This window comes from Somniosus microcephalus, chromosome 21 (genome assembly GCF_052327205.1).
Source record: "Somniosus microcephalus isolate GS21.2 chromosome 21, FLI_Smic_1.0, whole genome shotgun sequence".
NCBI classification, from domain to species: domain Eukaryota; kingdom Metazoa; phylum Chordata; class Chondrichthyes; order Squaliformes; family Somniosidae; genus Somniosus; species Somniosus microcephalus.
In genome coordinates, this window is record NC_141007.1 from 41626192 (window position 1) to 41639155 (window position 12964).

The 12964-nt window shown below is 43.1% G+C and overlaps 1 protein-coding gene across 1 annotated transcript in view; it reads right to left on the reverse strand.

Annotated features, from left to right (window-relative positions):
• The window catches only part of pik3r5 (phosphoinositide-3-kinase, regulatory subunit 5), a 114822-nt gene that overhangs the window by 82845 nt on the left and 19013 nt on the right, over window positions 1–12964 (reverse strand). Inside the window, exon 2 of the mRNA XM_085963485.1 lies at window positions 6363–6469. Within this exon, the coding sequence (XP_085819611.1) occupies window positions 6363–6456 (94 nt within the window). The 5' untranslated portion in view covers window positions 6457–6469. The remainder of the gene's footprint in view (window positions 1–6362; window positions 6470–12964) is intronic.

Sequence of the window (12964 nt, forward strand, 5' to 3'; positions counted from 1 at the left end):
TACCCCACTCCAGCAAAATCTTGGCCAATAGAGCTCTCCTATTTGAGTACTTATTTTTCTCTTCCAGTTTTGCTAACCTATGTGTATCATGGGATCCATGTGAAGCCCCACAGACTGGAGACTGGTATTTTTAAAATTTTCAAAAATGTAAAAGTTTCCAGGTATGAAGTGTCACAATACCAGGAAGGACGAGGATTCCAATAACAACAAGATTCCTATAGCATCTCTGACTGTAATTCTTAGTTCTGATTATGAAGAAACTACATTTCTCTTATAATTCTATAATATTGTCCTTGGAGTTAAATGTCACTGTGGAATCACCAGAAAATCTCTCACTGCAGCCAAACTTGACTCTAAGGACACTCACACTAAAATCCCAAGAAACTCAGGTAGGAATCATCCACCATTAAAGAACATAAATATTTCAAAACTGGGTGAAGAATAATTGCACTTAAATGGAAGAGTAAAATTCAACAACTCCTTAAGTTATTGAGTTGACAAAACAAGCAGCGCCAGGGAAAATTGGGACTTTTTCAAAATACAGGGCTATGTTTCCCATATGTTTTGAAGTATCGCAAGTCAAGTGCATCTTTCAGACTAGTTACCCATTCTATTATAGTGTAGGTATAAAGCAAACTAGAATTTTCTTTGATGATCATAAAGTCGAATTAATTAAATATATGGGATTACTAGAAAATGCCTTAATTTGTTTGTAAATTGGGGATGTTTATACTTAATGAAAGGAATAACCCTATCTTTAAAAATGTACAAAATCCTTCATCACAATGTTCACATTGTGTTTAAACTGTTTAGCAGGGGTAAGGGAACCAGGACGTAGCACCAGAGAGGGGAGACAAGGTGCATAGAAAACTAGAGCGTTCAAAGACTGAATCTATTTGGTTAGAGTTAAGGAAAAGAAAAGGAGCCGTTACATTATTGGGTGTTTACTGTAGACCCCCCAAATAGTGAGAAGGAGATAAGAGGAGCAAATCTGTAGGCAAATTTCAGAGAAATGTAAAAATAATAGAGCAGTAAAGTAGGGGACTTCAATAACCCTAATATAGACTGAGGGAAAAACAGCCTAAAGAGCAAGGAGAGTGAAGAAAGCTTAAAATGTGTACAGGAAAACTTTCTTAATCAGTATGTTTCACACCCAACGAGGGATAAAGCAGTACTGGATCTAGTTCTGGAGAATGAAGTAGGGCAAATGGAATGTGTTTCAGTGGGAGAACATCTGGGTAATTGTGATCATAATACAATTAGGTTTAAAGTAGTTATGGAAAGGGACAAAGAAAAAGCAATGGTGAAAAAACCCAATTGGAAGAGAATCAGTTTCATTGATTTGAGAAGGGATGTCACGTATGGAATGCAACAGAAAACCAGGCAGAATACAGAGTGTGCAGGGGGAAATTTAAAAAGGATATAAGGGTAAAGAGAGAGTATGAGAAAAGATTAGTAGGTAACAATAGGGAACCCAAAATATTTTATAAACTTAAAGAGTAAAAGGAATGATGGGGCCAATTAGGGACAAAAAAAGGAAATTTTCTTATGGAGGCAGAGGGCATGACTGAGGTAGTGAATGAGTACTTTGCATTTGTCTTCACAAAAGAAGAGGCTGAAGTTAATGTTGCAGTAGAGGAGGGGGGAGTAGAGATATTGGATAGGATAAAAAATAGATAGAAAGGAGGTGCTAAACAGGTTGGCATCACTCAAAGTTTGACAAGTCACCCGGTCCAGATGGGATGTATCCTAGGTTGCTGAGAGAAGCAAGTGTGGAGATAGCAGAAACTCTGACCACAATCTTTCAATCCTCCTGGATATTGAAGTGGTGCCAGAGGACTGGATGATTGCAAATGTTACACCCCTGTTCAAAAAAGGGAGAGAGATAAACCTGGTAACTACAGGCCAATCAGTCTAACATCGGTGGTGGGAAAACTACTAGAGACCATTGTCAAGGACAAAATTAAGTCTCACTTGGAGAAGCATAGGTTAATAAGGGACAGCCAGCATGGATTTGTTAAAATCAAATTGTGCCTGACTAAGTTCTGATTGAGTTCATTGATGAAGTAACAGAGGGTTGATGAAGGTAATGCAGTAGATGTTGTATATATGGACTTCCAAAAGGCATTTGATAAAGTATCACATAACAGACCCATTCATAAATAGAAGCATATGGTATTAAAGAGATGGTGGTAACTTGGGTACATAATTGACTAAGGAACAGGAGGCAGAGAGAAGTGGCGAATGGGTGTTTTTCTGCTTGGAGAAAAGTATGCAGTAGGGTCCCCCAGAGGTCGATATTAGGACTATTGCTTTTCTTATTATATATAAGTGACCTGGACTTGGGTATAGGAGTACAATTTTGAAGTTTGCAGATGATACAAACTTGGCAATGTACTAAATAAATAGTGAGCAGGATAGTTGCAGACTTCAGGAGAACATAAGACGTAGGAGCAGGAGTAGGTCATTTGGCCCCTCGAGCCTGCTCCGTCATTCAATAAGATCATGGCTGATCTGATCTTGGCCTCAACTCCACTTCCCTGCCTGCTCCCCAAAACCCTCGACTCCCTCACCATTCAAAAATCTGTCTATCTCCACCTTAAATATATTCAATGACTCCGCCTCCACAGCTCTCTGGGGAAGAGAATTCCAAAGATTCACAACCCTCTGAGAGAAGAAATTCCTCCTCATTTCCGTTTTAAATGGGTGCCCCCTTATTCTGAAATTATGCCCCCTAGTTCTAGATTCCCCCACGAGGGGAAACAGCCTCTCTGTGTCTACCCTGTCAAGCCCCTTCAGAATCTTATATGTTTCAATAAGATCCCCTCTTATTCTTCTAAACTCCAATGAGTATAGGCCCAACCTGCTCAACCTTGCGTCATAAGACAACCCCTTCATCTCCGGAATCAACCTCGTTAACCTTCTCTGAACTGCCCCCAATGCAAGTATATCCTTCCTTAAATAAGGAGACCAAAACTGTATGCAGTACTCCAGGTGTGGTCCCACCAACGCCCTGTACAGTTGTAACAGGACTTCCCTATTTTTATACTCCATTCCCTTTGCAATAAAGGCCAACATTCCATTTGCCTTCCTAATTACTTGCTGCACCTGCATGCTAACTTTTTGGGATTCATGTACAAGGACCCCCAGATGCCTCTGTACCTCAGCATTTTGTAATCTCTCCCCATTTAAATAATAATTTGCTTTTTTATTTTTCCTACCAAAGTGGATAACCTCACATTTTCCCACATTATACTCCATCGAAAGATGTGCGGGTTAGGATGATTGGCTATGATAAATTAACCCTTAGTGTTAGGGGGATTAAATATGTGGGGTTACGGGGTTAGGGTGGGATATGTGTTGGTGTAGGGGTTACGGGGATCGGGTGGGATATGTGTTGGTGTAGGGGTTACGGGGATCGGGTGGGATATGTGTCGGTGCAGGCTCGATGGGCCAAAATGGCCTCTATCTGCACTGTGGGGTTTCTGTGATTCTGTGATCTGCCAGACTTTTGCCCATTCACTTAGCCTATCTATATCCCTTTGGAGATTCTTTGTGTCCTGCACACAATTTGCTTCCCCACCTATCTTTGTATCATCAGCAAATTTGGCTACATTACACTCAGTCCCTTCATCCAAGTCATTAATATAGTTTGTAAATAGTTGAGGTCCCAGCATTGATCCCTGTGGCACCCCACTAGTTACAGTTTGCCAACCTGAAAATGACCCATTTATCCCAACTCTCTGTTTTCTGTTAGTTAGCCAATCCTCTGTCCATGCTAATATATTACCCCCAACCCGGTGAGCTCTTACCTTGTACAGTAACCTTTTATGTGGCATCTTATCGAATGCTTTCTGGAAATCCAAATACACTGGTTCCCCTTTATCCACCCTGCTCGTTACATCCTCAAAGAGCTCCAGCAAATTTGTCAAACATGATTTCTCTTTCATAAAACCATGCTGACTCTGCTTGACTATATTATGATTTTCTAAATGTCCTGCTACCACTTCCTTAATGATAGACTCCAGCATTTTCCCAATGACAGATGTTCGGCTAACTGGTCTATAGTTGCCTGCTTTCTGTCTCCCTCCTTTCTTAAATAGGGGTGTTACATTTGTGGTTTTCCAGTCCGCTGGGACCTCTCCAGAATCCAGGGAATTTTGGTAGATTACAACCAATGCAGCCACTATCGCTGCAGCCACCTCTTTTAAGACCTTAGGATGCAGGCCATTGGGTCCAGGGGACTTGTCCACCTTTAGTCCCATTAGTTTGCCTAGTACTTCTTCTCTAGTGATAATGATTGTTTTAAGTCTGCCACCACCCCCCACCCCAATAGTTCCTTGATTATCCATTATTGGGATGCTTTTAGTGTCTTCTACCGTGAAGACCGATACAAAATATTTGTTCAAAGTCTCCGCCATTTCCCTGTTTCCCATTATTAATTCCCCAGACTCTTCCTCTAGGGGACCAATGTTTACTTTAGCTATTCTCTTCTTTTTTATATACCTGTAGAAGCTCTTACTGTCTGTTTTTATATTTCTTGCTAGCTTACTCTCATAAGCTATCTTTTCTCTATCATTTTTTTTAGTTGTCCTTTGCTGGTTTTTAAAAAATGTCCACAATCCTCTGGCCTTCCACTATTCTTCACAACATTGTATGTCTTTGTTTTCAATTTGATACCATCCTTATAGGATATAGACAGACTGGTGAAATGGGCAGACACATGGCAGATGCAATTCAATGCAGATCTATAGTGAAGTGATGCACTTTGGGAGGGACATCATGGAGAGGGAGTATGATTTAATGGTACTATTTTACGAGGGGTGCAAGAGTAGAGGGATCTTGAGGAGCATATTCACAAACTTTTGACGATGGCAGGGCAAGTTGAGAAGGCAGTTAGGAAAGCGAATGGGACACTTAGCTTTGTAAATAAATCTTTACAAATCACTGGTTAGGCCTTAGCTAGAGTATTGTGTACAATTCTGGGCACCACTGTTTAGGAAGGGTGTGAAAGACTTGGTGAGGGTATAGAGGTCGAGTACCAGGATGATACTAGGGATGAGGGACTTCAGTTATGTGGCGAGATTGGAGAAGCTGGGGTTGTTCTCCTTACAGCAGAGAAGGTTATGGGGAGTTCCTATTAGAGGTATTCAAAATTATGAGGGATTTTGATAGAGTAAGTGGAGGGAAACTGTTTCCTCTGGCAAGTGGGTCGGTAACCAGAGGTCACAAATTTAAAATAATTGGCAAAATAACTAGAGGAGAAAGAATGAGAATTTATTTCACGCAAATGTTTGTTAAGATCTGGAATACACTATCTGAAAGAGTGGTGGAATCAGATCCCATAGGAACTTTCAAAAAGGCAATTGGACATGTACTTGAAGAGGACTAATTTGCAGGGTTATGGGGCGTGGGATTAAATTGGACAGCTCTTTCAAAGAGGCGGAACAGGCACAACGGGCTGAATGGCCTCCTTTTGTGCTGTAAGATTCTATGATTCTGTATCAGAAATATTTTGAAAAAAGACACCTCAGGGTAAATTTTCATGAATGACTTCAGGTTTGCTACACTGTCAACGTCAGAAAGGGAAGTAGGGACATTTCAGGATGTGACACAGTGTTTTGCTGTGTGTCTAAATCTGATCAAGTTTCAATATGAACAACAATTAAATCATTTCCGTGCATTAATTCCAGGGTCTGATGCATTGTAGCAAGGATTGCGTCCGTTAGGCAGATTTCTGTTATAAAGGCCATGCTTGCATTTGGTCCTTATTATTTGCTATTTTAGATCAGCAGTGCCCTGGTCCAATCCCTGCTAGTACACAGGACAGTACATGTCTGTGATTCGGAGAAGTTCAATGGAGGGATGAGTTCATGCTTCCCAGTGGTTGATGAACTGACTTCTGATTTTTCAAATACTGTATACCAGTTTCACAAGTCACAACGTTCCCTTTGAGAAAAAAACTCAATGCCAATCTCAAGAAACTATAGTCATATTTAACTATCTTATCTGAGCTGTTGTAAATCCACATTGAAAGAACGTGGACAATGAATTTGAAATTCGAAAGTATAAGCGAACTATAAACAAACTATTACAAAAGAAAAATACTGTGGATGCTGGAAATCTGAAATAAAAATGGAAAACGCTGGAAATACTCAGCAGGTCAGGCAGCCTCTGTAGAGAGAGAAACAGAGTTAACGTTTCAGGTCGATGACCAGTTCTGACGAAGGGTCATCGACCTGAAACGTTAACTCTGTTTCTCTCTCTACAGAGGCTGCCTGACCTGCTGAGTATTTCCTGCATTTTCTGTTTTTATTATAAACAAACTATACAAGAATATACTTTGTAACAAAGTGGCTCACCCTTCCAATTAGAAGAAACAGTTCGATCCAATCCATGTAAACATCTCTCCAGGGCGTGATGGATGCGATCCTCTGTACAGGAGGTATGCTGCATTTTATATCATCTCCTTTAAAGAAAGAAAAGAATATATGGCCATCATTAGTGTCTAGCTGGTTCGATAGAGAAGAGCTGCCCATTCGAAACAATAAAATAATAATAGAGATCAATGGCAGACATTCTCAGAAATACTTACAACACAGAGTTTTAATTTTGAAAGCTAATTTCCCACTGCAGTGTTGCCTCAGTTTTTCAATGTGTCTTTCGCATTATTAGAACCCTTTAAGGAGGGTTTTCATATAGAGGAAAGGATGAAACTTCCTCAATTTCATAATCTCAAGTAATTCTACTAAAGTCAGGAAGTCATGTTTTGCAGAGACGGCTAGTATGTGATGTTACAGTATCGAGCACACAATGTTCAAGCGGAAAGTTACAAGGGTGAACTCATCATTTGCCTCAACAGAGTTAGTTTTGTCATTTTGTACTTGGATAAGCCAGTTAAAAGGAGCACACACAAAAATTAATTGCTCCATCTTTGGGAGTACGATTAAAATTGTTAGACTCGGCTAACTTGAATCATACAATTGAGAAACAAAAACTCCATGGGAAAAGTGGTTCAACCATGGCTAACTAAAGAAGTTAAGGATAGCATTAGATTGAAAGAAGAAGTTTATAATGTTGTGAAGAATAGTAGTAAGCCTGAGGAGTGGGAGAGTTTCAGAAATCAGCAAAGGATGACCAAAAAATTAATAGAAAGGAAAAAATAGAATGAGAGAAAACTAGCAAGAAATATAAAAGCAGATTTTAAGAGCTTCTACAAGTATGTAAAAAGGAAGAGAGTAGCAAAAGTAAATGTTGGTCCCTTAGAGGCTGAGACAGGATAAATTATTATGGGGAATAAGGAAATGGCAGAAACATTAAACAAATATTTTGTATCTGTCTTCACAGTAGAAGACACAAAAAGCATACCAAAAATGATGGGGAACCAAGGGTCTAATGAGTGTGAGGAACTTAACGTAATTAGTATAAGTAGAGAAAAAGTACTAGAGAAACTAATGGGACTAAAAGCCAACAAATCCCATGGACCTGACGGCCTACATCCTAGGCTTCTTAAAGAGGTGGCTGAAGAGCTAGTGGATACATTGGTTTTGATCTTCCAAAATTCCCTAGATTCTAGAACGGTCCCAGTGGATTGGAAGGTCACAAAAGTAACACTGCTATTCAAGAAATGAGGGAGAAGGAAAACAGGGAACTACAGGCTAGTTAGCTTGACATCAGTCATCAAGAAAATGCTGGAATTCATTGTTAAGGAAGTGGTATCAGGGCACTTAGAAAATTACAACATGATTAGGCAGAGTCAACATGGTTCTATGAAAGAGAAATCATGTTTGACAAATTTATTAGAGTTTTTTGAGGATGTAACTAGCAGGGTAGATAAAGGGGAACCAGTAGATGTAGTATATTTGGATTTCCAAAAGGCATTCGATAAGGTGCCACATAAAAGGTTATTACACAAGATTAGGGCTCATGGGGTGGGATAATATAGTAGCATGGATAGAGGATTTGGTAACGGACAGAAAACAGAGAATAGGGATAAATGGATCTTTTTTAGGTTGGCAAGCTGTAACTAGTGGGGTGCCACAAGGATCAGTGTTGGGGCCTCAGCTATTTACAATCTATATTAATGACTTGGATGAAGGGACCGAGTGCAATGTATCCAAGTTTGCTGATGATACAAAGCTAGGTGGGACAGTAAGCTGTGAGGAGAACAGAAAGAGTCTGCAAAGGGATATAGATAGACTAAGTGAGCGGGCAGTAAGGTGGCAGATGGAGTATAATGTAGGGAAATGTGAGGGTATTCACTTTGGTAGGAAGAATAGAAAAACAGAATATTTTTTAAATGGTGAGAAACTTTCAAAAGTTGGTGTTCAGAGAGATTTGGATGTTCTTGTGCAAGAAACACAGAAAGCTAGCAATTCTTTTTTGCAATGTTAGTTTGTGGACATTAAGTGTGTTTGTGATTCCTCTGTCCAATGTTTCTGTTAAAATAGTGGACAGAGAAGTGTGCTAGGAATGTGTTAAGTATTAATGTGCTAATTTTGTATGCTAATATCACAAGAAGGGAGTGAGCTAGTGTCCAGAACTAGGGGGCATAGTCTCAGAATAAGGGGTAGGCCATTTAAGAGCGAGATGAGGAGGAATTTCTTCACTCAGAGGGTTGTGAATCTTTAGAATTCTCTGCCCCAGAGGGCTGTGGATGTTGAGTCTTTGAGTATATTCAAGGCTGAGATCGATAGATTTTTGGACTCTAGGGGAATCAAGGGATATAGAGATCAAGCGGGAAAGTGGAGTTGAGGTCGAGGATCAGCCATGACCTTACTGAATGGCGGAGCAGGCTCGAGGGGCCATATGGCCTACTCCTGCTCCTAATTCTCATGTTCTTAATTCTGCTGTTCAATCATCAGACTGTTGGGGTGGTGGCTTATATAGCACTTGCTGAGACATTTAGAATTCAGACCCAACTTCCTTTACTGTTAATAGAGGGTGTTTGGTCATGGGTGACATACAATGGAAGGAGGTGAAAAGTCCTAAGAAACCTGACACTACAGTAGCCATTCAAATAATTAATCCTTTTTCAATAAGGTACTTACATTGCTATTTTTATACCTACTCCAACTTCCCCCCACCCTGAGCACAGTTTCAACAATGGACACAAGTGAGGTCCAAACAGCCCAACAGTTTGAATCGACTGTCGCATGTCTGAACTGGACCCAATTAATTAATATTGTAAAATTATGCGAAATAGCTTTCTGCAAACATATCCTCACCAGTTACAAATACATAGTGGCCCAGATTTTGCAGTGAAAATAACAATGATGCTATCAGCGCTCACCGTTAATAAAGAGTAAATCGGACAGCAACTTCTGGCAACCACACATGCGCAGTTAAACGTGGAAATCAGGAAGTTGCTGTCCGAGTTGCCCTGCTGCTCCAGAAGCTTCGCTACACCAATATCTCACCCAAAGACTCGCCATTGAAGCACATGGAATGTGTGAAGTTGCTGTACTTCATAATATATATTAATGATCTAGACGAGGGAACGAGATGTAATATCTAATACAATAGCAAAATACTCCGGATGCTGGAAATCTGAAATAACAGAAAATGCTGGAAATACTCAGCAAGCCAGGCAGCATCCGTGGAGAGAGAAACAGAGTTAATGGGGTCAATTTTCTGGCCGCCGTTGGGCGGCTTTTCATGCGGCCGGGGGCCGAAAATTGGGTCGGGACCCCCCCCGGCCTGATTCCCCACCCTGTCCGACTTTTGGACCGCCGTTTCCCCGCGACCCGCTTCAGTCCCGGCCGCCGCTGGCGGGACTGGTTGTCGGCACACTAATTACCAATTATCAGCTTGTTGAGGTAGTTATTCTGGGGCCGTTGCAACTTTGGGGCTTTCTCCACATCAAACCCGCCTGCGGGGAACCCCGCTGCTGAGACCTGGCGTGAAGCTTGCCGGCTTGCTTGCTCTCAGCTGCAGGTCAATCGGAGAAGCTGCGATTTAAAGGGACAGCACTTGTATGTTGAAGGACCTTGTTGTTGCAGGTTTGGGGCTACTTCTTCAAGGCTTAGGCACAGCTGTGGAAGGTTGGAGCCTCACACACTTCTCCAATGCGATCTCCTGGGAAGCTGCTCTCGCCACCCTCAGTCAGCTCTTCCTCAGCGGAGGCATCTACGAGAAGCATGGGATGCCTTTTTTTCCTTCCCTTCGTGCCATTAGAGGATCTCCAGCAGCAGAGGCAGCAGCCGCAGAACCAGGAACACCAGGATGAGCACCAGGAGCACCAGGCTGCTGCTCACTCACCTGAAGCTGCACAGGCCAGAAGGGGCCAGCGCTTGGAAGTGTCTTGAGAGCACCTTGCTGCGCTTTAGGGGGCCATGGGGACCTGTTTCTGCACTGGCAGTCCTACTCAGAAGGACTTCCATGAAGATCTGGTTTCTCTGTTCAACAGATGGCCAACGCTGCTCAAGAGATGTCATTCTCTTATGAGCACTCACCATGTTTTCCGTACCCTGGCGAGTTATCTCCTCCATGGAGGTTGCCAACCTTTCCATGGTGATGCGTTCATGCGCCAATGACTCCACAAAGGCTCTGCTCATGGTTGCTATGGACTCCTCCATTCACTACACACTCGCAGCGACCCTGGAGACAAAACCTGCCAGAGACTCCTGCATCTGTGCATGGAGATCCATCACCTCTTCTCTTGCGGATGGACCCAGAGGCAGAGGGTCGACATGCAGCGCAGCTGAGCTAAGCTGGCAGAGTCCTGCGCCCTCCGACGAGGACTCTCCACTGCTGTCCCTGTCTCCAGAATCTGCTGAGGCTCACTTGTGAGCTGTGAAACACCAGGTGACAACACTACTCTATGTCCCGAAGGTCCCCCCGAGGTGTGAGTGGCTGCGCTGGTGCTGGGTGCGCTTACTTCTGCTGACGCTGCGCCCTCAGAAGTTGGAGCTTCCTCAGGAGTCTGGCTGCACAGCGTCTTCCTCCTCCACAGTGAGGACGGGGGCTCTGGATGTTACTGTGGGGGAGTAAAGGAAGGAGTTAGAGATGTAATGCCAAGGTTCTTCTGGTGACTCCCAGCGAGTTGGCATCTGCTGACACCTGCATCCATGCAGCATTGGTCTCAGTGGGAGGCCTCGTCCTCCCTGACCTAGGGAAGAGGACCTCCCTGTGGGCCCTAACCCCATCCAATAATGCCTGCAGTGAAGCCGCGTCGAATTTGGAGGCAGCTCGGGGTCTGGCACTGGCCACAGCTGCTTCAGGCTCCTCTGCCATCCTGTATGGTTCATTTGGAAGCCTTCAGAGGATGCAGTGCTTGCTATGGACCTTGAAAGCACCACGAATGATGACATCATACTGTGGGGATTTCTGACTCGAATTGGACAATTAGCAAGACTTCCCACATGCTGGGAATTAATTGGCCACTTGAGGGAAAATTGCATGGAGCTGGCTGACACTTTTTTATGTGTGTCAGAAACCCCACATTCGGGGAAACCCAACCATTTCCCACACAAGCCGAAAATCGGGGCCAACGTTTCAGGTCTGGGACCCTTCATCAGAACTGGAAAAAGCTGGAAATGTAACAGATATTAAGCAGGTGCAGAGACGGGGGGTGGGGGGAGGTTTAGGAGGGGTTTAGGAGGCCATTCCCATTTGCAACATTTTCACAGTATGTTCTTTCAATTCCTTCCTCCCTTCCTAACCCCACCCCCCCTGTCTCTGCACCTGCTTAATATCTGTTACATTTCCAGCTCTTTCCAGTTCTGATGAAGGGTCCCAGACCTGAAACGTTAACTCTGTTTCTCTCTCCACGGATGCTGCCTGGCCTGCTGAGTATTTCCAGCATTTTCTGTAGATGTAATACCTCCAAGTTTGCAGACAACACAAAGCTGGGTGTGTGTGTGTGCTGTGAGGAGGATGCAGGGAAACTCCAGTATGATTTGGACAGGTTGGGTGATTGGGCAAAAGCATGGCAGATGCAGTATAATGTGGATAAATGTGAGGTTATCTACTTTGGTGGCAAAAACAGGAAGACAGATTATTATTTGAATGGCAATAGGTTGGGAAAAGGGGAAGTGCAACGAGACCTGGGGTCCTTGTGCACCAGTCGCTGAAGGTAAGCATGCAGGTGCAGTAGTCGGTTAAGAAGACAAATGGTATGTTGGCCTTCATAGCAAGGGGATTCAAGTACAGGAGCAAGGATGTCTTGCTGCAGTTGTACAGGGCCTTGGTGAGACCACACTGTAAAGTCTGTGGGTTGTTTAGTTAATTAATACACAGACTACCAGAGTAACTTAAAACAGGACTTTACTATTCGAAGGTCAGGGCGAATCTGCCCAATAATCCTGACACAGCACTTATATACCGGTGTGGTCACCGTCGGTATTACAGTATACAGAAGCCAACAAAGTAGTGCAACACCTAAAGTAGTTCTCTTAAAGGTGGACGGTTACATACAATAGTTCTCTTAAAGGTAGACGGGTACATACACTACAATCCTCCCTTTTTAGCTTACAACATACTGATTCCCCATTAAACATACATTATAACATATATACAACTTTATGCAAGACAGTTCACAGATTCAGTCTCTCTGGAGGTTTCCGGACTCTGTGATAACGCCTCGGTGGTGTCGTAACTCCCGGCGGGGTAGTAGGTGCTTCTGGCAAGGTCGATTCGGCTTGAAGGACAGTGTCAGGTTCATCTGATTCCAGTATTACCAGATCGGAGGTAGGTGTTCTGGGTATCTCTGTCTCAACATTAACCGTGTAAGGTGGTGGAGTAGGTTGGCCATTTGTGGCTGACCCTATGATCTGGTCAACATGGCGCCTTATTATACTGTCCCCAATGTCCACCGTATACATCAACGGCCCTAGCCTTTTTCCAATAGTTCCAGGCTGCCATTTCTCGGTACGGTAGTCCCGGGCCAAAACTTGTTGACCTATCTGAAAAGATCTAGTTGGCCTTTCATTCATGCCCTGGAATTGCCGGTTCTCTACGTCCC